Genomic DNA, 22,654 nt, shown 5'->3' on the forward strand with positions numbered 1-22,654 from the left:
CTTGAGCTCCATTCTTGTGCAATGAGACAAGAAAAAGGGGGAAAATGTATAAATAGAACAAATCGTCATTACTAACATTTTAGGATGATCTTACCCGAAAAATCCTAAAGAATCTATAAACATTTTTTAAAATTAATAAGACATAGTAAGATTGATGGTTATTAAATTAATATATAAAAATCAACTGCATTTCTATAGAGGGCAACAGTCAAAAATTAACTTTCAAGATATTGTTTAAAATAGCAACAAAAATATAAAGTACCTAGGAATAAATCTAATAAAATATACTTAAGACCTTCAAGGAACAAATTGTAAAACTTTACTGAAAGATATTAAGAAAGATCTAAATAAATGGAGAACTAGGTTATGTTTTGAAGAGAAGACTCGATGTTATAAAATTGTCAAGTTTTCTCCAACTGATCTAAATCTATAATTTTAATGTGCTACTAAACAAAATGCCAGCAGGTATAATTTGATGGTTCTTTATAAAATTTAAGTGTAAAAATTAAAGGGCCAATATTAACCAAGACATTTCTAAAGAAACACTAAGTGAAGGGACTTGCCTTTTCATATACTAAAATCTATTATAAATACATTGTAATTAAGAGAGTGTGGTATTGAGCAAAAAGTGCAAAATAATTGAGGCGACAGAATACAAAACTCAGAATAAATGCAAACATATATGTAAACTTGACTTATGACAGCAGGTGCTGAGAATCAGTAGGAAAGATGGACTACATAGTATAAAGAGCTAAAACAACTGGGCATCAACATAGGGTCGGTGGTAGGCCAAATAATGGCCCCAAAGATAACCACGCCCTAATTCCTGGAACCTATAAATATTACCTCATACCACAAAAGGGTGAATATTATCTTACATGACAAAAGATATGATTAAGAATTTTGAGATGGGGATATTATCCTGGATTATCTTGGTTGTGTGTATGCTCAGTCACTTAGGCATGTCCAACTCTTTGCGACCCCATGGGTCAGTCAGTCCATGGAATTTTAAAGACAAGAATACTGGTTGCCATTTCCTCCTTCAGAGAATCTTCCCAACCCAGGGATCAAACTCGTGTCTACTGGGCATCCTGTACTGGCGGGTGGATTCTTTACCACTGAGCCACCTAGGAAGTCTCTATCCTGATTATCATAGCTTAAAGTTGTCTTGAAATCAAGTCATAGTAGCCTTTCAATTTTATTCTTCTATCCCAAAGTTGTTTTGGTACAATTCTAAATTCTTTGCATTTCCATATGAATTTGAGAATAAGTTTGTCAATTTCTATCAAAAAAAAAAAGCAACTTGGATCTTAATTTGAATTGTATTGAATCTATAAATGAATTTTGGAGAAAAATGACATCTTAGTATTTAATTTACCTATATTAACAAGGTACAGTTCTTCATTCAATTTTGTCTTTAATTTCTCTTGGCAATGTTTTATAGTTTTCCACATCTTTTGTCAAGTTTATCTTTAAGTAATTTGTATTTCTTAATGCTTTTGTAAGTAATATTGCTTTTTAAAAAAATTCAATTTCCCATTGTTCTCTGTCTAGAAACACAATTGATTTCTCTCTATATAAATCATTTCCTGCAACTTTGCTACACACTTGCTTTTTAGTCCACAATAAAACAGATGCTTTCTAGCACCATCTCCAGATTTCAATGCAATAAAACATAGATGAAACCCAAGAACCCATATTTTTAATGAGCAGCCAGTGACTCAATGCAGATTCTCTAAGAACGCTACCCCAAGAAATATATAAACACTGTTAACTACATTAACTTCTGACAAGAGGGCAGAGTAAGCTGACTCAGCACATCCTTTCACTTTAAATACAAAAAGAACTTATTAAAAGTATGACAGATATGTAGCTTTAATACTTATCCAAGTCTAAAAAAAGAAAGAATAATTTATCAGGTGCTGGAAATAAAAAATTCATGTGCCAAGCAGGAGACCTGGGTTTGATCCCTGGGTTAGGAAGATCCCCTGGAAAAGGAATGGTAACCCACTTCAGTATTCTTGCCTGGAAAATCCCACGGACAGAGGAGCCTGGCAGGCTACAGTTTATGGGGTCATCAAAGAGTCGGACACGATTTAGTGAGCAATTTTCATTTTCACTTTCAGAAATTAAAAAAAAAAATTCAGAGATTTGTAAAGTATATACAATCTTATGATGGAATGGCTTCAGTTTAAGTACCCTCACAGAAACAGGGCATATGGCTATGCTCCTGTCTGGGACTGAGGAACTGAACTTAAATCCTTGCATAAGTCCAGGACCTTGGAAAGGATGGCTCTTTCCAAAAAGGGAACTAGAAAAATTCTACCTAGAGGGCTAGGGAGGCAGTGATGAAGCCTGTCTTCTACCCTGCAGTCTGAATAAGGGAAAGACACCCCTGCTAGAAATCAAAGTCTCATGCATCGGTACAGGATCCAAATCTATACTTTATTATAGATGAAAGGACTCATGCTGAAGCTGAAATTCTAATACTTCGGCCACCAGATGCGAAGAACTGACTCATTTGAAAAGACCCTGATGATGGGAAAGATTGAAGGTGGGAGGAGAAAGGGACAACAGAGGATGAGATGATTGGATGGCAACACCAACCAAATGGACATGAGTTTGAGTAACCCTCAGAGTTGGTGATGGACAGGGAAGCCTGGCGTGCTGCAGTCCATGGGGTAGCAAAGAGCTGGACATGACTGACCAACTGAATAACTGATAGGTGAAAGATTGAGTGCAGAAGGAGAAGAGGGCATCAGAGGATGAGATGGCTGGATGGCATCACCAATGCAATGGACATGGACTTGGGCAAACTTTGGGAGATGGAGAGGGACAGGGAGGCCTGGTGTGCCATGGGGCTGCAGAGTTGGACACAACTGGGCAACCAAACAGCAACATAAGTGAAAGAAGCTGAGAAAATAAAAGTTGCAAGGTCTTGAAGAAATAAAAAAGTGTTCTGAAGGACCATTCATGATCTTGTACTTATGCTGTGCTAAGTTCGTCTGGGTTGCTATAATAAAATACCATAGACTGTGAGGATTAAACAACAAACATTTATTTCTCACAGTTCTGGAGGCTGGGAAGTCCAAGATCAAGGTACTGGCAGATTCAGCGTATGGTGAGAGCTTGCTTCCTGGTTCACAGACGCTATTTTCTCACTCACATGGAAGAAGGGACAAGGGAGCTTTATGGGGTCTCTTTTATAAAGAGCACTAACCACAGTCATGAAGAGTTTGCCCTCATGTCCTAATCACATCCAAAGGTACCACCCTCCAATTACCATCACATTGAGTACTATACTTCAAAATATGAATTTGGGAGTGAGGGGGTAGGGGCAGAAACATTCATTCCACAGCACATGCTAAAGATAAGCTAACAACACCTATGTTTCAAGTCACCTGAAGAATCAATTCAATATGAGGAAAATCAGTGGTTACCACAAACATGTAAATTAGTATTCCAAAAGTTTGAGATAATAGAAAAGTCTAAAATGTGGCATTTTCTCAAAATCCTTAAAGATGTAGATGAAGAAATAGAAACCATGTGAAGGAGATAAATGAAAGTATTGAAACCAAATAGAACTTCTAAAACTGAAAAGCCAAACTGATGAAATACAAACTAAATAAATGGAGTAGAAACAGCTGAAGAGTCAACTGGAAGAAAAATCTTAGAGAAAACCCAGAATGTATCATACAAGGAAAAAATGTAAAGGAGGGACTTCCCTGATGATCCAGTGGTTAAAACTCTGTGCTTTCATTGCAGGGGGCAAAAAGAAAAAAAAAAAAATATAAAGGAGAAGTGAAAAGATTTTTTTGATTCCACGGGAAAGACATATATATATATAAGAATTTCCAGAAGGAGAAAACTGAGATAATGAGATGAAACCACTGAAGAGATAACTGCTGAGAATTTTCCAGAATTGATGAAAGGTACTTATATTAAAGAAGCATATCAAGTCTAAAGTGGGACAAATAAAGGTAAGTCCATTTAGGTGAAATGGTAGAACACTAAAGCATAAAGTAATTCTTAATATTAATCTGATGAAAAAGAGATAACCAAAAGAAATGACAATTAGACTGCAGGAGGTTTCTCATCTCAACAACTGAGTCCACTGTTCACATCATAAGGAAGCAAGCAGCCACATGGAGAGGCCACCATAGGGCTTGTAGCAAACAGAACCTGGTGAGGGCCCTGCCAACAACTAGGATCGGGCGCCAGACATGGATGAGCTAAAAAATGCTATCAGCCTCTACTTTCAAGCTTGCCTAGTTGTCCTTATGCGGAGCAAATAGTGCTGCCCTTGCTGAATCCTAAATCACAGATCTCTGAGCAAAATAAGTGATTGCTAGTTGTTTTAAACAACTAAATTGAGGGTAGTCTGTTATGCATCAAAAGATAAAAGAGCAAAGTGACTTAAGCAAATGAGGGTTTTTATTTTGCTCACATAGGACACTGGGACATATGGATTTGGGGGAGGATAGGATTTTAGGGGATCAGGACATGCTGCTATTACTGATGATGATTAATAAGGATGAAAATAAAAACAAACATTGATTTGATGGTTACTTTCTCTTCATGTTCATGAACCATACAATTGTATTTACTATAGGTTTTAAATGGAGAAGGCAATGGCACCCCACTCCAGTACTCTTGCCTGGAAAATCCCATGGGTGGAGGAGCCTGGTAGGCTGCAGTCCATGGGGTTGCTGAGAGTTGGACATGACTCAGTGACTTCACTTTCACGCATTGGAGAAGGAAATGGCAACCCACTCCAGTGTTCATAAGTTTCAATGTATAGTGTAGCTAGTCCTCCCACATTATTCTTGTAGAATTTTCTAGGAAATCAGGAATTTATTTCTTCTTCCCTAAAGGAGTTTTAGAATGAACCTAATTAAAAAAAACAAACACCTAACTGATATTATCACTGGGATCACATTGCATTTACAGGGAGAACTGACTTATTTATAATTCTGATTTTCCTGATCAAAATCATGAGCATTTCTATTTGTTCAAGCTTTCTTAAATTTGGGTTAAGTATAAAAGATGATACTGGTATATTATTCTCTGTATTTTTCTTTATGTTTGAAATATTTGATAGCTGAGAATGTCATTTAAAGTAGCTGATTAAGAAAATAATTTCACATTCATAGGAATAATGCATTTTATATTATCATCAGGGTGCAATCTGATGAGTTTTGAGAAAGCCAACTTACAACTATGTAGCATATCACTCATACGAAAGTGAAAGTGAAAGTGTTAGCAGCTCAGTCATGTTGGACTCTTCCACGCCCCCCTGGACTATGGCCCACCAGGCTCCTCTATCCATGGGATTTTCCAGGCAAGAATACTGGAGTGAGTTGCCATTTCCTTCTCCAGGGGTTCTTCCTGTCACAGGGTTCGAACCCATATCTCCTGCACTGGCGGGCGGATTCCTCATCACTGAGCCACCAATACTCTGAAAAGCCCCAAACGTTTTTAATGACTTGAGTAATTTAACTTTCTTTTCCCTAAACCTCCATTCTTTAGTTTAATTAGGATAAACCTCAAAAGTCCCAAATTGTGCTAAAAACTCAGATGTTTCTCTTGGGATGCACAGTGAAAACGGACAATGAGGTTTCACTGTAACTGGGCCTTTCAAGGAAGTGGGCGCATCTGGAGTCACTTCCACCATGCTGCTTTTCTGAATTTGACTCTGAAGCACCCAGTAACCATGTTCTCTAACAATATATTTCAGTTTAAATCAGGAAGTGTTACTTCCTTTTAAGTTCTCATATGGTGATTCAAACCAAATGTGTGTGGTTTCCCTTCGAGTTTTTTTTTTTTTTTTTTTTAAGGGTAATCTTTAAATTAGGTACTTTCACATTCCACAGGAAAGTCAAGATGGATGAAAGATCAGCTTTGAGACCTAGATCAAACCACCAGCAAATATTTATAAATATCTAATATACAGGTTTAACCACTTCCAAGAAAATCTGAAAATTTTAAATGAAAAAAATTCAGTTATCAGATTAACTGAAAAGGTTTTAATTATCTTATATTTGCCATATTCAGGTCTGAGCTCTTCAGGGATTCCCTGCTCCCTGAGGATGAAGTCTGAGCTTCTTAGTTGGCCAGTCAAGGGCAGGCCTCTGAGAACTGGTTCCCACCTACTATACACCAGCCTACAGCTTCATTTCCGGCCCCTGCCTGTCCCCTCCCAAGTTTCGGTTTCTCTCTGATTCACACCCTAAGAACTTACAATTCTTTGTCATTTCATGCTCGTCATATTTTTACATAGTGTTTCTCTGTGTTTTCACAAGTAGTTGCCCTGCCTGTCATGCCAAGGCCCTCCTTTTTTTTCCACTTGACTAACAAATATTTCAAGGGTCACTTTCTCTGGGACCTTCCATGCAAACTGCAAGACAGAGCTATTCTTCTCCATAATTTTCATTCATTCACTGTATGGCATTACGTAACTGTTAGTTTCTGTGTCAGTCCCCCCGACTCCGTTCTATGCTTTCTGAGGGCAGGAGCTATGCTTTTGTGCACCTTTGTACTCATGCTGCCCAGTTATAGAAGCTTGCAAACGAAGAAACAGTTGCAGCTGGAGATGGGGGTTAAATTTCACGCATTCCGAGAGGCCTCCCTCAAGACCAATGACATCGGCCTGCCCTGCTACTTCCTGTCTCTGAACACACATTCACATAATGGAATACTTCACAACAGTGAAGATGAAACGCAACTAGAGCTACAAGCAGCAACGTGGATGAGACATGTAGATTGATTCCAATTATGTACCTTCCAAAAGCAGGCAGTACTAAATTGTAATATTTAGCTACCATACACAGGAATATAAACTACAAGTGAAAGCAAGGAGATAATGATTGTGAAGGAGAAAATGATGATTACCTAGAGGGAAGTTGGAGTGAAGGGCGTGTGATGGGGAAGGAACACACAGGAGCCTAACGAAGGTTCGAAACATTCTATTATTGATCTTGGTGGCAATTACATAATGTATGCTCTGTAACTATTTGTTACACTGTACTTGCATGTATATTAGTTCTCTAATGCTGCTACAACAAACTACCACAGACTTAGTGGCTTAACACATAAACTTATTCTCTTAAAAGTTTGGTAGGTCCAAATCCAAAATGGGTCTCACTGGCTTAAAATCAAGGTGTTGGCAGGGCTGTGTTCCTCTCTAGAGGGTCTAGAAGAAAACACCTTTTCTTGCCTTACCTATTTCCTCGAGGCTGCCTGAATTCTTTGGCCTTTCTAGCTTCAAAGCCAGAAATGGCTGGTATAATCTTGCATGCAGGGCAGCGTTCTGACACTGAGCCTGATATTTCCATCTCCCTCTTGAACATTTCAGGACCCTTGTGATTATTATTGATTGAGTCACCCAGGACATTTTCCATACCTTAAGCTCATTAGTGACCTAAATTCCATTTTCTACTTTAATTCCCCTTTGCCATGCAATGTAAAATATCCACAGATAATGAGGACATGGAAATCTTGGGGAGTCCATCAGTCTGCCTAGCACAGCACATAATATGTACAGTTCTGAATCTGTGTTCTATTTCTCAGTGACAAAAGGTTAAAAGTAAAATTTGGTATATAAATACAAAGAATTCCTATACATCCATGAAAAAGCATGAGCCTTTTAAACTTGTTACTGTTATGGAATAATCTCTAAGAAGCATTTAAAAAGTAGTGTTGGAACTACTGTGCAAAGTATGCTGTCATTTCTGCAAAACAGTATGAGGAAAAGCATATCTGCATGTTTCTCCTTTTATGTGCTCAAACCACGTATGAAAACAAAATTAAAGCAAGGGAAGGAGCTTTTCTATTTGCCTAAGAAGTATTTCTTCGTGACCTAAGATAATAGTAAGGAATCAGCACCAGCCCTTGAAAAGACACACAGAATTGCATGGAATTTACAGAGAAGATAATATGGAATTACTATGCAAACAAAACCCTTTCCTGGCAATCATATCTTTAAATAAATCACTAACAAAATAAAAAAGAATGTCATGCAGATGGAAAATTACACCGTTCACTTTACCCAGGATGTGAATTCTGTGGCAGAATTCAGGATTGCAAAGAAAACAATAGATAAATACAATTAGTTATGTAATGTTTGGGAACCTCCTGGAGAGCAGCCAGCCCCCTGGAATAAGGCCAAGCACGACAACATCCCAGGGGAGCCATCGATGGGAGGGAGATCCCAGCACCTGTGATGTGGGGGCCACTGGACCATTTCCAGCCTATGTCTGAACACTGATGTACCAACATTTCCTCCAGATCCACTAAGAGGTCTGGGGTAGAAGCTGCTGCTCTGAGGCATGGAAACAGGTCAGTCCAGAAATTTGTAGCATTCTACATTCATCCCAGTGCCGTCTTGGGAATCCTGCGTCCATGCGCAAGGGAGAGATTGGGTCAAACTAGGATTCATTCACTCATTCATTCATTTTTTTCTCACTTACCTGCTCATTCATTTAATCAGTATTTACTGAGTGGCTTTATCTTTCAAGTACTAACAGTGTAAGACACAAAACTTTTTAAAACGAGTAAAACTATACTATTTTGCCTAAGAATGAATACATAGGTGGTAATACATGAAAATAAGAAAATGACTATCATAAAAGTCAAGGTGATGGCTACATCCAGGGGAGGTGAGGGAAATATCATCAGGAAGGGACACACACCTCGGGTAAGTGGAAAATGGCACAGTCTTGGGTTGGGCAGCCCACATTCTGAACTGCCTGACCTCTCTACACAAAAAGAAGAGTGACTGTATAGATATGGACTGGAAACATGCTGGTAATAACAGAATAGTGGGATTTTTGCACTTGGGGATACTAATGATTGTGTACTCTTATTACTCTCCCCCAAATTTAAAATGATCACCACAGCCATATTCCTGGGAGACCTACAAAGAGGTAAGTAGCTCAAGCTATCCTGAAAATTAAGCCCATTTTCTTATTCTTATATACAAATAGACAATCACAGACCAGAAAACACTGGAAGGGTTCCTATGAATGCAAGATATAAGATACCTGGATTTTTCTGACTAATAAATGTCAGAAATGTATTTCTCTAGGCATCCTTATTTAGCTTTAAATGGTGTTTAATATCATTTACTATTCATGTTTGAGAATTGAAATCTTGTTCTTTGACAAAAGATGATCAATTCTGTATGTTTACCTTTGGAACATTAAAATTTCCAAAAGAATAAAATGAAAAAGATGGAAGAAAGTATGTTAAATAAAATTCCCAGAGCTGAAGTAACATACAAGTAATCAGACTTGGCCCATAGAAAGCTGAGGAGAATGAACTAGAAAAACTCACTCTTGGACATACCTTCACAACATTTTAGATCCCAAATACAGAAAGAAAACCCTAGAAAATATGAGAGAGAAATACCAGGCCACCTATAAAAGAATGAGAATTGAGTGACTTCAAGCTTCTGAATTTTTATAATAAATTTGGCACAAGGTCTTCAAAGTTCTGAGGAGAAATTATTTTGAACCTAGAATTCTATAGTCAGCTGAACTATCAAGTGGGTGCATGCGTGCATGCTAAGCCGCTATAGTCGTGTCCGACTCTTTGCAACCCTATAGACCGTAGCCTGCCAGGCTCCTCTGTCCATAGGATTCTCCAGGCAAGAGTACTGGAGTGGTTTGCTGCCCTCCTCCAGGGGATCTTCCTGACCCAGGGATTGAACTCGTATCTCTTAAGTCTCCTGCCCTGGCAGACAGGTTCTTTATCTGTAGTGCAAACTAAAAAGCCCATCAAGTGGGTATGGAGGGAGAATAAGACATTTTCTTGCATGCAAGGATCAAAGTTTCCCGTCTAGATACCCCTTCTGAGAAAATTACTTCAGTAAAATGAGAGTCAAAAGATGTAATGGAACACACATGGAAATTAAAAAAAAAAAAACTCCTGGATATAAACTGTGCAGGAAGTAAATGATCTAAATTAGAATAGAGAGCTGATGGGCTCTGAGGAAATATCTTCAAGGAGAAGAAGAGCATGAACCCTAAATTTAGATACAAATTTTAAAAATGAGGAGTTACAAACCACAGGGGGTAAAATACCAAAAACTGTATGGAAGAGTCAAGTCAGTTATGAAGTGGGTTAAAATGAGGTACAGTTTTGAGAAGGTGGTAGACAGTCAAGAAAGAGAATCTACAAGATTCAGACCTTAGGGACATTCTTTGCGTGACTTAAGGTCAGAACACTCAACCAATAGAGAATAAAATGTAATCCCAGAGTACAGTTTGGCCCTCCAGTGTATAAAATTTATGTAGACAAAATAGAAGACTTGAATGTGGTTATTAACCATGACAACACAAAAGTAGAACAACTCACAGAAGAGGGAGAATTATAGCGGGCAGACAACTCATCCAAGGATATTGTAGAGCTGATGGACACAAATTTATAGTTTTAAATATATAAGTAAAGGCTATTTAAGACCATAAGTAAACCTCATAAAATAAAACAAATATAATAAAATAATTGGGTTACCAGGGATTAAGGTGTGGGATAGAACTGTCTGCAAAGGGGGGCATGAGGAAATTTTACTGGGTGGTGGAGATATTCTATGCTTGCTTTTGGTGGTGGCTACATCACTGTTTATGTCTGCCAAAGTTCACAGAACTGTATATCCCAAAAGAGTGAATTTTACTGCATGTAAATTATAATCTATTAAGTCCAGGAAGGGGCAGAGAAGATAGAAGTGAACTAAATCTTTATTTTTTATATTGAGGACTCAAAAGTAGTATGTGAAGCTGATAAATCAACAAATAACCATATAAGCAAGAAACAGCTAAAAGTACTTCTTGGAAAACAGTACTGAAGAAATAAGACTATTATTTAGGTCTATAATCTTACTATATGTGTTTTTACTTATTTATTGATATCAGCTTTTTAAAAAATTCTGAAACATTTTTAAAATACATAAAACTCTCCTTAGTAGTACAAAGAACTTCTATATATTCCTTTGCTCTCAATAATCTCCTTTGTAGCAAAAGATCCAATCCAGGTGTCATCATGTTTTGTCCTTCAACTTGAGTTAGTCTGAGGCTTCCTTGTGATTAGACCCAAGTAAGTATTTAATATCATTGAAGAGATGCTGTTTCCACTGCATCCTAGCAGGTGCTATATGAGGTTGATTTGCTCTATTACTGCTGGTATTAACTAAGATGACATCTACCACTCCATTCCAATAACAAAGGGCTCATCTTAGGCCTCCTCCTTCCCATATCTCTATTTCCCTTCTCTGAGTGAAAATTACTAGCTCTTGTTATCCTCAATATACTTACTTTTTTGCTTAATTCCTCTATATGTATCCAGTCTCCTGAAGCCATCAGGTTGCCACCCTACCAGTACACCCTCTTTGTGGCTCTGGCCACTGCCAGGCTACCCTCCCATCTCACTTGGCATGCATTATTCTGATAAAAACTTAAAAAGGAAAAAATTAACTATCCAAATACTATAAAAAGAATAAAACATAACATTGTGAGAATTTGTGTCAAGTAATATTCTTACTCTGGGACTTCCCTGTAGCTCAGATAGTAAAAAATCTGCCTGCAATGCAGTGGATCCGGGTTCAATCCCTGGGTCAAGCAGATCCTCTGGAGAAGGATGTGGCAATCCACCCCAGCATTCTTGCCTAGAGAATCCCATACACAGAGGAGCCTGGAGGGCTATAGTTCATGGGGTCACAAAGAGTCCGATATGATTGAGCAAATAATACTATCTATTGAGCAAATACTACTGTTACTACTAATATTCTTCAGTTTAGTTCAGTTCAGTCACTCAGTCAAGTTCAACTCTGTGCGACCCTATAGACAGGGTTCCCTATCCATCACCAACTCCTGGAGCTTGCTCAAACTCAGGTTCAACAAGTCGGTGATGCTATCCAACCATCTCACCCTCTGTCATCCCCTTCTCTCCTGTCCTCAATCTTTCCCAGCATCAGGGTCTTTTCAAATGAGTCAGTTCTTTGCATCAGGTGGCCAAAGTATTGGAACTTCAATCTCAGCATCAGTCCCTCCAATGAATATTCAGGACAGATTTCCTTTAGGGTTGACTGGTTTGCTCTCCTTGCAGTCCAAGGGATTCTAAAAAGTCTCCTTCAACATCACAGTTCAAAACCATCAATTCTTCAGTGCTCAGCTTTTGTCATGGTCCAACTCTCACATCCATACATGACTACTGGAAAAACCATAGCCTTGACTAGATGGATCTTTATTGGCAAAGAAATGTCTCTGCTTTTTAATATGCTATTTAGGTTGGTCATAGCTTTTCTTCCAACGAGGAAGCGTCTTTTAATTTCATGGCTGCAGTCACCATCTGCAGTGATTTTGGAGCCCCCCAAATAAAGTTTATTACTATTTCCACTGTTTCCCCATCTATTTGCCATGAAGTGATGGGACCAGATGCCATGATCTTATTTTTCTGAATGTTGAGTTTTAAGCCAACTTTTTCATTCTCCTCTTTCACTTTCATCAAGAGGCTCTTTAGTTTCTCTTTGCTTTCTGCCATAAGGGTGGTGTCATCTGCATATCTGAGGTTACTGATATTTTCCTGGCAATCTTGATTCCAGCTTGTGCTTCATCCAGCCCAGCGTTTCTCATGATGTACATATAAGTTAAATAAACAAGGTGACAATATACAGCCTTGATGTACTCCTTTCCCAATTTGGACCAATCCACTGTTCCATGTCTGGTTCTAACTGTTGCTTCTTGACCTGCATACAGATTTCTCAGGAGGCAGGTAAGGTGTTCTGGTATTCCCATCTCTTGAAGAATTTTCTAATTTGCTGTGATCCACACAATCAAAGGCTTTAGCATAGTGAAGCAGAAGTAGATGTTTTTCTGGAATTCTCTTGCTTTTTCTATGATCCAAATTATTCCTTGATTTATAGAGCAATTAGAATATTGGTTGGAATTCTGTTGCTTGGATCATAGAGAAAGCAAGAGAATTCCAACTAATATTCTTACTGCTCTAAAAATGAAGGGGTACCCTAGATCCGTGGTCTTCCATCCTCACCCAGCACACCACAATTGTAAGGTACTTCAAAGTTTGATCTGTTCTAGAAAGAAGTATGAAGTAATAACTTGCCTCTATTATTCTCCTCCTGATATCACGTACTGCACATAAACCCCAATATTCTCACACACACAGCACTTTATCACTTTATGCTCTGGGCACTTGGTAACCTGAATTTACCACATGAAGGACGTCTTTACCTGAAATGTCACAGTAGACGGTCTGCTGGTAGAGCTTGGCTTCCCGGGGATTAAAGTACACAGTGATTTCAGCTGATGAATTGGGCCAGACGTCGCCTTCCTAAAAACATGAATCATTAAAAAAACAATATGATGAAGGGAAGACACTGCTTTTAAATGCTGTTATTATAGCTCTAGGAAATTTGAAGGAAATCTTTTGACAAAAAATAAAAGAAAGCACAGCTTTACCCAATAGATAGGAAATTTCTATTACTTGTCAAGAGGTGATAAAAGCTGGGGAAAAAAGCTTCAAAGATCATTTCAGTGAGTAAATGGATTTATAATTACTTACTAAAGGAAACTAGAGTACTTAGGGCATTTTCTAAAGTTTGTAGATTCAACTAACATTCATTGTATGCCAATGCATGTTCAGCATTGGGCTTCAGAGATTAAGAAAGGCAAGGTCTAAGATTGCATGGAGCTCATCTCTTAGAGGGATGATAAAAATGTACACAAATATCTTAAAATATAGTGATAAGTGCTATCTTTCTTTAGCTACATATCCAGATACTGCTTTTCACATGCAAAGAAGTATCTAATTCACTTGACAGAGAAACCACATTCCGAACCTTTGAGTGACAGCGCAAAGAAATACCCTTACTTTGTGAAAATAGCAATGGTCTGAGGCAGAACGATTATGCCTCAGAACTCTGGTTCTGATCCTGTGTGATATTATTTCTCATTTTAACTCAAACTACTCAAAAGTTATAATAAGAAGACTGAGGTTTGAAACTGTAATGCAACATACGACAAAATCAGAATCCCCTTGAGATACCCTTTTGAAAAATATTTTCTACTAACCATGTAACCTCTCAGGGCTGTAAAAGGACATGTTATAGCACCTGCCTCAAAGGGCTTCCATGATGAGGGATCATGAGTTCAAATGCTTTTGACCCACATTTAGTACACAGTAAGAGCTCCGCAAACAACGGCTTGCTATGATTGATGTTATTCTTTTGCCACTTGGAATGACTAAGATGAAAATATGAGAAAAATTAGGGAAGAGAAGGTGTTTTTTTCCTATGGTTTTTATAAATAAGGCAAGTAGAGTATCAGTGATAAGCACATCCAAAAATGTGTAAACAGTCCTACCAACTAAATAAAAAACTAAGGAAGATGACAATAAATAATCAGGATCCAGTTTCAGACAATCTCACATGCATGTTCTATTTCCGTTTTGACTTGCCATGAACATAGTGCTGGAAGAAAGAATTGATCAGACACGAAAGTGGTTTAAAATGCAGATATCAAACAAGAGGGCAAGGAAGAGAAAAGTAGAGTCAATTTGGGTTTGCTTTTGAAGGTAACTGTCTGGTGAGTGTTCTTCTCAGGCTGTAAGCCCCTGCTTCAGGAGAATAAAGGGCACAGAGACTCCAAGAAGGAGCAGTGAGGGCTGTGGGGGTCACATGGGTCCTGGGAGCTCTCATCCCTTCAGCCCACTAGGATGCAGGCTCCGTGAGGGTGGGTGCTAGTCTATCTCCAGCACCTAAACCAGAAGTAGCTCATAGTAAGTGTTCAACATATTTATTGAATTGGTTGTATCCATTCAGTTTGCACAATGTGTAGTTATTGGCAGTTGCCTATTCATTTTTGCAACCTATTTCTGCCACTTTCTCCTCAACTGGAACCCAAAAGTCATACAGTTTTAGATCTGACAGGGACTTTTGAGATCATGCAGGTAATGGGGAAGTCCTGAGCACTTTCGCTTATTTGGGCATCTCACTGTGGCTCTTTTCCAAACTTGTAACTGGTATCTGCTCTCTTTTGATGGATAGTGAATACCTGGCCCATTTTGATTTGTGGGGCTTCTGGTGATACGGAATGCTGGGAACGTTTGTGGCTAGAATGAGCAGAGAGGCCAAGCAGAAAAGGTGGTTCACCCATTCAGTGGTATATTAGTGGGTAGTCCATCTTAGAATGGATGAAGACCTGGGCTTACAAGACAAATGTATTCCCCTGGAGGGATCAGGCTCTGCTTTGTTTGGAAGTGTAGAATGGATACAGCTAACCTGTTCCCATTCAAACTGCTTGACCACAGAGGCCATCTTGGATCCCTAGAAAATCTCTACTGGAAAAGCCTTACCAAAATGGTAGGAAATGCCCCAAAAAGGATATGCTGGAAGACAGATAAGCTCAGTATCTGTGGATAAATTCAAGTCTTATGGTTTGGGCTGGTCCAAACCACTTTCAAAAACATTATTCAAGCAAGAAAATCCAGGGCCCATGTGCACACAAGAAGGGAATACACTTAAGTATTATCCCCGAGGCACTTTTGCACACTCCATCTTCAAAGAAGTCTGATTATCAGACTGTGCTTACTCACTCAGTTGTGTCTGACTCTTTGCAACCCCATGGACTATAGTCTGCCAGGCTTCTCTGCCCATGGGGATTCTCCAGGCAAGAATACTGGAGTGGGCTGCCATGCCTTCCTCCAACTGGTGGGTTGGGAAAAGGTGGGACAGACATGCCCCAGAGAGGCTATCAGAATCTCCCAGAGGAAGGAGCAGTAATATCTGGATGTGATCCAGGAGCAGACTGTCTGATATGGATGGCTTGGAGGCTGAGAAAGCCTTCTGCATGGTGAAGGAAGACCAATACGAGAGAATCTGAGCCCACCAGGTATTCAGACTGGGCGAATCTGACTGTGGGTACCTTGTTTTCTTATCCTAGGCTGCAGTGGTTTTATTGTGTCTACGACATCTGCTAGTAATTTACAGCTTTTACTGAGCCCCAGGAGATAATTCAAGGACAAATCCTACTCTAAAGCCTCTCCTGGGCATGTAGCAGCTAATGTGCAATAAGAGTGCTGAGTCTATCTGTAAAAACAGAAGTCTGGTCATTCAGTTTTCTGTCACAGAGGGGTGCTTCTCACACAAGGTCATATCAAGGAGTTAGGAACATGTAGAAGGACACTTTTATTTTTCAGCTGGAATTAAAAGTTAAAGAACTTAATTTTTTTTTTTTTAACAGCAAAACTCACTACAGCATTTCCTACCAAATCAGCGTGCAAATACCAGAAACAGGTCATCAGCCTAAGATGATCTCATTTTTACTTATGTATCTTTGATATATTTCATATTACTTTTCAAGACATTTCTGAAGTTAACTACCATGTCATTTATGTCATCTCTGCAAAGAACTTTTCTTTCTTTATTGCTCAGTTCTAAAGTTTCTTTCTGAGAGCCAAAATATTCAGAATGTTCCCCTCTGGCTCTGACATCAGTATTGTTTCCTCCCAGGCCTGTGAAACCAGCCTCATCACCCAGAACCCCCTGCTGTTCCCCTTTGCATTCCACAAATGACTCCTTTCCCATCATTGTCCATCTTCCTGCTCCAAATGAGAGACTGAGAACGTAGAATATAATCTGCAGATGCCCATTATCTTGTTTGTTGAAAATAATTGGCAAAATGGCCTTCAGTTTTACTGTAATGATCTTCCTTCTTGGTCTTAATCTTTTGTTTTCCCCTCAGAACCACCACTACATTTCACTTATCAATCAAGTGACCTGCTAGAAAAAAATCACCTTTGAATTTTCAACTTTAAAGTTAATTTGCTATGTTTATGTTTTTGGCCCAAATATTAAATATTTCTGGGACTGGAACTTCTGGGACAAGAACAACCAAGTGTCTTGACAGGGACAGTTTAGAGATTTTTTTTTTTTAGAGATGTTTTGAAAGCTATTTATGAACATACAGCCACTGGTTCATGATAAGCAAGTAATACGATCATGAGAAGGCTATCCCATTAAAATGATCTCCTTAAAAATTATATTGGCAATGATTAAATAGGACCTTTAAAAATTCTCTACGATGTCTCTATGATGACCTACAAGACCTTCTAGAACTTACACCAAAAAAAGATGTTCTTTTCATCATAGGGGACTGGAACGCAAAATAGGAAGTCAAGAGATACCTGGAGTTACAGGCAAATTAGGCCTTGGAGTACAAAATGAAGCAGAGAAAAGACTAACAGAGTTTTGCCAGAGAACACATTGGTTACAGAAAACACCCTCTTCCAACAACACAAGAGATGACTCTATACATGGACATCAACAGATGGTCAATACCAAAATCAGATGGATTATATTCTTTGCAGATGAAGAGAGAGAAGCTCTATACAGCCAGCAAAAACAAGACTGGGAGCTGACTGTGGCTCAGATCATGAGCTCCTTATTGCCAAATTCAGACTTAAAATGAAGAAAGTAGGGAAAACCATTAGACCATTCAGGTATGACCTAAATCAAATCCCTTACAATTGTACAGTGGAAGTGACAAATAGATTCAACGGATTAGATCTGGTAGACACAGTGCCTGAAGAACTATGAATGGAGGTTCATGACATTGTACAGAAGACAAGGAACAAGACCACCCCAAGAAAAAGAAATGCAAAAAGGCAAAATGGTTGTCTGAGGAGGCCTTACAAATAGCTGAGAAAAGAAGAGAAGCCAAAGACAAAGGAGAAAAGGAAAGATATACCCATCTGAATGCAGAGTTCCAAAGAATGGAAAGGAAAGATAAGAGAGCCTTCGTAGTGATCAGTGACAAGAAAAAAGGGAAAACAATAGAATGGGAAAGACTAGAGATCCTTCAAGAAAATTAGAGATACCAAGGGAATATTTCATGCAAGTTCAGTTCGGTTCAGTTCACTCAGTCGAGTCCAACTCTTTGTGACCCCATGGACTGCAGCATGCCAGGCTTCCCTGTCCATCACCAACTCCCAGAGTTTGCTCGAGCTCATGTTCATCGAGTCGGTGATGCCAACCATTTCATCCTCTGTTATCCCCTTCTCCTCCTGCTTTCAATATTGCCCAGCATCACAGTCTTATCCAATGAGTCAGTTCTTGGCATCAAGTGGTCAAAGTATTGCAGCTTCAACACCAGTCCTTCCAGTGAATATTCGGGACTGATTTCCTTTAGGATGGATTGGTTGGATCTCCTTGTAGTCCGAGGGACTCTCAAGAGTCTTCTCCAACACCACAGTTCAAAAGCATCAATTCTTCAGTGCTCTGCTTTCTTTATGGTCCAGCTCTCACATCCATACATGACTACTGGAAAAACCATAGCTTTGACTAGATAGACCTTTGTCGGCAAAGTAATGTCTCTGCTTTTCAATATGCTGTCTAGGTTGGTTATAAGCTTTTCTTCCAAGGAGCAAGTGTCTTTTAATTTCATGGCTGCGGTCACCATCTGCAGTGATTTTGGAGCCCAAGAAAATAAAGTCTGTCACTGTTTCCATTGTTTCCCCATCTATTTGCATGAAGTGATTGGACCAGATGCTATGATCTTAGTTTTCTGAATGTTGAGTTTTAAGCCAGCTTTTTCACTCTCCTCTTAGATGGGCACAATAAAGGACAGAAATGGTATAGACCTAACAGAAGCAGAAGATATTAAGAAGAGGTGGCAAGAATACACAGAAGAACTGTACAAAAAAGATCTTTGTGACCCAGATAACCAGAATGGTGTGATCCCTCACCTTAGAGCCAGACATCCTGGAATGTGAAGTCAAGTGGCCTTAGGAAGCATCACTATGAACAAAGCTAGTGGAGGTGGTGGAACTCCAGCTGAGCTATTTCAATTCTTAAAACATGGTGCTGCACTCAAGATGCCAGCAAATTTGGAACACTCAGCAGTGGCCACAGGACTGGAAAAAGGTTAGTTTTCATTCCAATCCCAAAGAAAGGCAATGCCAAAGAATGTTCAAAATACTGCACAATTGCACTCATCTCACACACTAGCAGAGTAATGCTCAAAATTCTCTAAGCTAGGCTTCAACAGTACCTGAAGTGAGAATTTCCAGATATTCAAGCTGGATTTAGAAAGGGCAGAGAACAGAGATCATATTGCCAACATCCGTCGCATTATTGAAAAAGCAAGAGAGTTCCAGAAAAACATCTACTTCTGCTTTATTGACTATGCCAAAGCCTTTGACTGTGTGGATCAAAACAAACTGGAAAATTCTTCAAGAGATGGGAATACCAGAACACTTTACCTGCCTCCTGAGAAATCTGTATGTAGGTCAAGAAACAACAGTTAGAACTAGACATGGAACAGCAGATTGGTTCCAAATTGCGAAAGGAGTACATCAAGGCTGTATATTGTCACCCTGCTTATTTAATTTATATGCAGAGTATATCATGCAAAATCCCAGATTGGATGAAACACAAGTTGGAATCAAGATGTCCAGGAGAAATATCAATAATGGCCAGGAGAAATATCAATAACCTCAGATATGCAGATGACACCACTCTTATGGCAGAAAGCAAAGAGGAACTAAAGAGCCTCTTGATGAAAGTGAAAGAGGAGAGTGAAAAAGTTGGCTTAAAACTCAACATTATTAAATAAGATCATGGCATCTGGTCCCATCACTTCATGGCAACTAGATGGGGAAACAGTGGAAACAGTGGCTGACTTTATTCTTCTGGGCTCCAAAATCATTGCAAATGGTGATTGCAGCCATGAAATTAAAAGGCACTTGCTCCTTGGAAGAAAAGCTATAACCAACCTAGACAGCATATTGAAAAGCAGAGATATTATTCTGCTAACAAAGGTCCATCTCTTCAAAGCTATCCTTTTCCCAGTAGTCATGTATGGATGTGAGAGCTGGACAATAAAGAAAGCTGAGCACCAAAGAATTGATGCTTTTGAACTGTGGTGTTGGAGAAGACTCTTGAGAGTCCCTTGGAGACTCCTTGGAACAAGGAGATCAAACTAGCCAATTCTAAAGGAAACGAGTCCTGAATATTCATTGGAAGGACTGATGCTAAAGCTGCAATACTTTGGCCATATGACGCCAAGAACTGACTCATTGGAAAAGACCCTGATGCTGGGCAATATTGATGGCAGGAGGAGAAGGGGATGACAGAGGATGAGATGATTGGATGACATCACCTACTTGACGGACATGAGTCTGAGCAGACTCTGGGAGCTGGTGATGGACAGGGAAGCCTGGTGTGCTGCAGTCCATGGGTTCACAAAGAGTTGGACATGACTGAGTGACTGAACTGACTTAAAAATTCTCTACTGAAAATCTTTAGATAAAAATAAAATACTTTAAAATCACCTTTTCCCCTCCTATTACCCATCTCTTTCCTTCCTTCTTTCCAATGAAGAATTATTTCTTCAAAAATTTTGAAAATCAAAGCCAAAAGTACAAGAATGGGCTATAACTCACTCCAGTATTCCTCCCTGGAAAATCCCATGGACAGACGAGCCTGGTGGACTGTAGTGCATAGGGTTGCAAAGAGTTGGACATCACTGAGCAACTGAGCTTACATACATACATACATACATACACACATGGATACATTGTTTTATCTGGAAAGTAGTTTACAATATGACTCTGCCTATATTTATCATAAAATAGCTGCATTTTAATTCCCAACTTACATTTAGAAAAATAATCCAAACACTTGCCCACTCAAATGTTACACTTTCCAATCATACTCTCTAATCTGGCAAGGGATTAGACACAACATAAGAGTGAGTTGTATTTAACTTCAAACCATTATCTTTGCTATTAAGTGAGAGCTCATGTTCCCAGTACTGTGTTAAGTTCTGATGTACCCTATCTAGTTCAGTCTTTACAACCTTGTGAAGTAGTATTATCCCCATTTTAAACATGTGAAAACCAAGGCAAGGAGAAGTTAAGTATCTCACCTAAGGCCAGAGAGATGTTGTGGGGAGGGGGGTGGGAGGGGGGTTCATGTTTGGGAACGCATGTACACCTGTGGTGGATTCATGTCAATCTATGCCAAAACCAATACAGAATTGTAAAGTAAAAATTAAAAATAAATAAATTAATTAAAAAAAAAAACAAAAAACAGTTAAGTGGCAGAGCTGGGATTCTGTAGTACTTTTTTCTTTAATCTCCTGAACCCTGCTGCAATCATAACAAAACGTGAGGCCTCTGCTTTTAAAAACTGCCAGGAGAAATTTTAAAACACTACAACCAACAATCAGGCTTCATTGAAGCCACTGGGACCTGGTGTTTATCCAGTGGACACAGTAGGACATGCTGCTTACTCAAACACTCAGGTACTTTGGAAGGTGACTCGCAGGAGGTTCCTATGAATGACACAGTCGACATTAGCGTGGTGCAGCTCTTGAGACGTGCACTGGAGGACCTTCACCAAGCTGTCCTGGTTGGGTCAGGCTACAGCCAATTCAGAGCAAGGTTACTGAATACTGACTCCAAGAGCAGCTATAATGTGCCATGAATTTCATAAGGTTCTACCAAAATGGAAATATTCTTTTGGTAGAATGGTTTCCGCTATCTTATCGTATTTAAGAAAAATTTAAAGAATTTCTCTTGGGAAATAAAAATATCCCCTTAAAGTCAAATTTCTGTTAGACAATAAGAGAAAAAATAAAAGCACTGATTAGCAGCTATAATCCACAATGACCTTCTTAGAACCTTCCAGATCAATAGAAGGTTCTCTCTATTGTCACCTGGGACAAATATTAATAGAAGTGTCTCAAAGAGAAATAAGAAAAAATAGAAGCTAAAAACTAAAGGTAAACTATTCTAATTATCACTGAAAGAAAAGACTGAATTGGCACATGGCACGCAAAGGGATTTTTCTCTTTCAGTATATCTCCTGGGAGAGGAAATTGTGAATTTAGGCAAGTTTTGATTCTGACCAGAAAAGTTTTTAAGACAAGGTTTTAAGATCTGGCTATTCTGGGGAGATGTCCCTGGAGGTCCAGTGATTAAGACTTTACCTTCCAACACAGGGGGTGTGGGGTCCATCCCTGGTCAAGGACCTAAGATCCAACATGCCTTGTAGCCAAAAAACCAGAACATAAAACAAACAATATTGTGAGAAATTCAATAAAGACTTTAAAAAATGGTCTACCACATCTAAAAAAAAAATCTTAAAAAAAAAAGATTTGGCCATCTCTCAGAGAATGTTTCACAAAAGATCACTCTTGGGTGAAATACTCCAACCCATGTACAGCAAAAACTCCAGTGAGATTTTGTGGAGCTGAGGTAGTTGTGGGTGATGTTCCTGCATTCCTGTGGAAAGAGCCAGACCTGCGTCACTTTCAACAAAGAAGGGTCTTAATTTATTTAACAAGCCATGAGGAACCTTGATGGTTCCAAGACTTCCCTAAGTCTCCCTCTACCTCCACTGGTTCTCAAAGGTAACAGTGAATACACCAGCACAAATGGAAAAGATTTAGCTGAGCACAAAGATCTGAGAGGACGAACAGTAATAAAGGGAGGGTGAAGAATGGGAAAACCACACTGATGGAAGAGGCATGACTCGTCAAGGACAGTTTGTTCTCAGCACATCCCTGTGCTCTTTTCTCCTTTCCGGTGTCCATTTCCAAGAAGTCAGCGTCCACGTTTGCAGTGTGACTCATGACTAATG

The 22,654-nt window shown here is 39.1% G+C and overlaps 1 protein-coding gene across 1 annotated transcript in view; it reads right to left on the bottom strand.

The window, feature by feature from the left end:
* Nucleotides 1-22,654, bottom strand: part of HYDIN (HYDIN axonemal central pair apparatus protein) — a 344,459-nt gene that overhangs the window by 220,529 nt on the left and 101,276 nt on the right. Inside the window, 1 exon segment of the mRNA XM_040253754.1 lies at nt 13,242-13,341. Within this exon segment, the coding sequence (XP_040109688.1) occupies nt 13,242-13,341 (100 nt within the window).

This window comes from Oryx dammah, unplaced genomic scaffold (assembly GCF_014754425.2).
Source record: "Oryx dammah isolate SB20612 unplaced genomic scaffold, SCBI_Odam_1.1 HiC_scaffold_13, whole genome shotgun sequence".
In the NCBI taxonomy this organism is placed as follows: Eukaryota; Metazoa; Chordata; class Mammalia; order Artiodactyla; family Bovidae; genus Oryx; species Oryx dammah.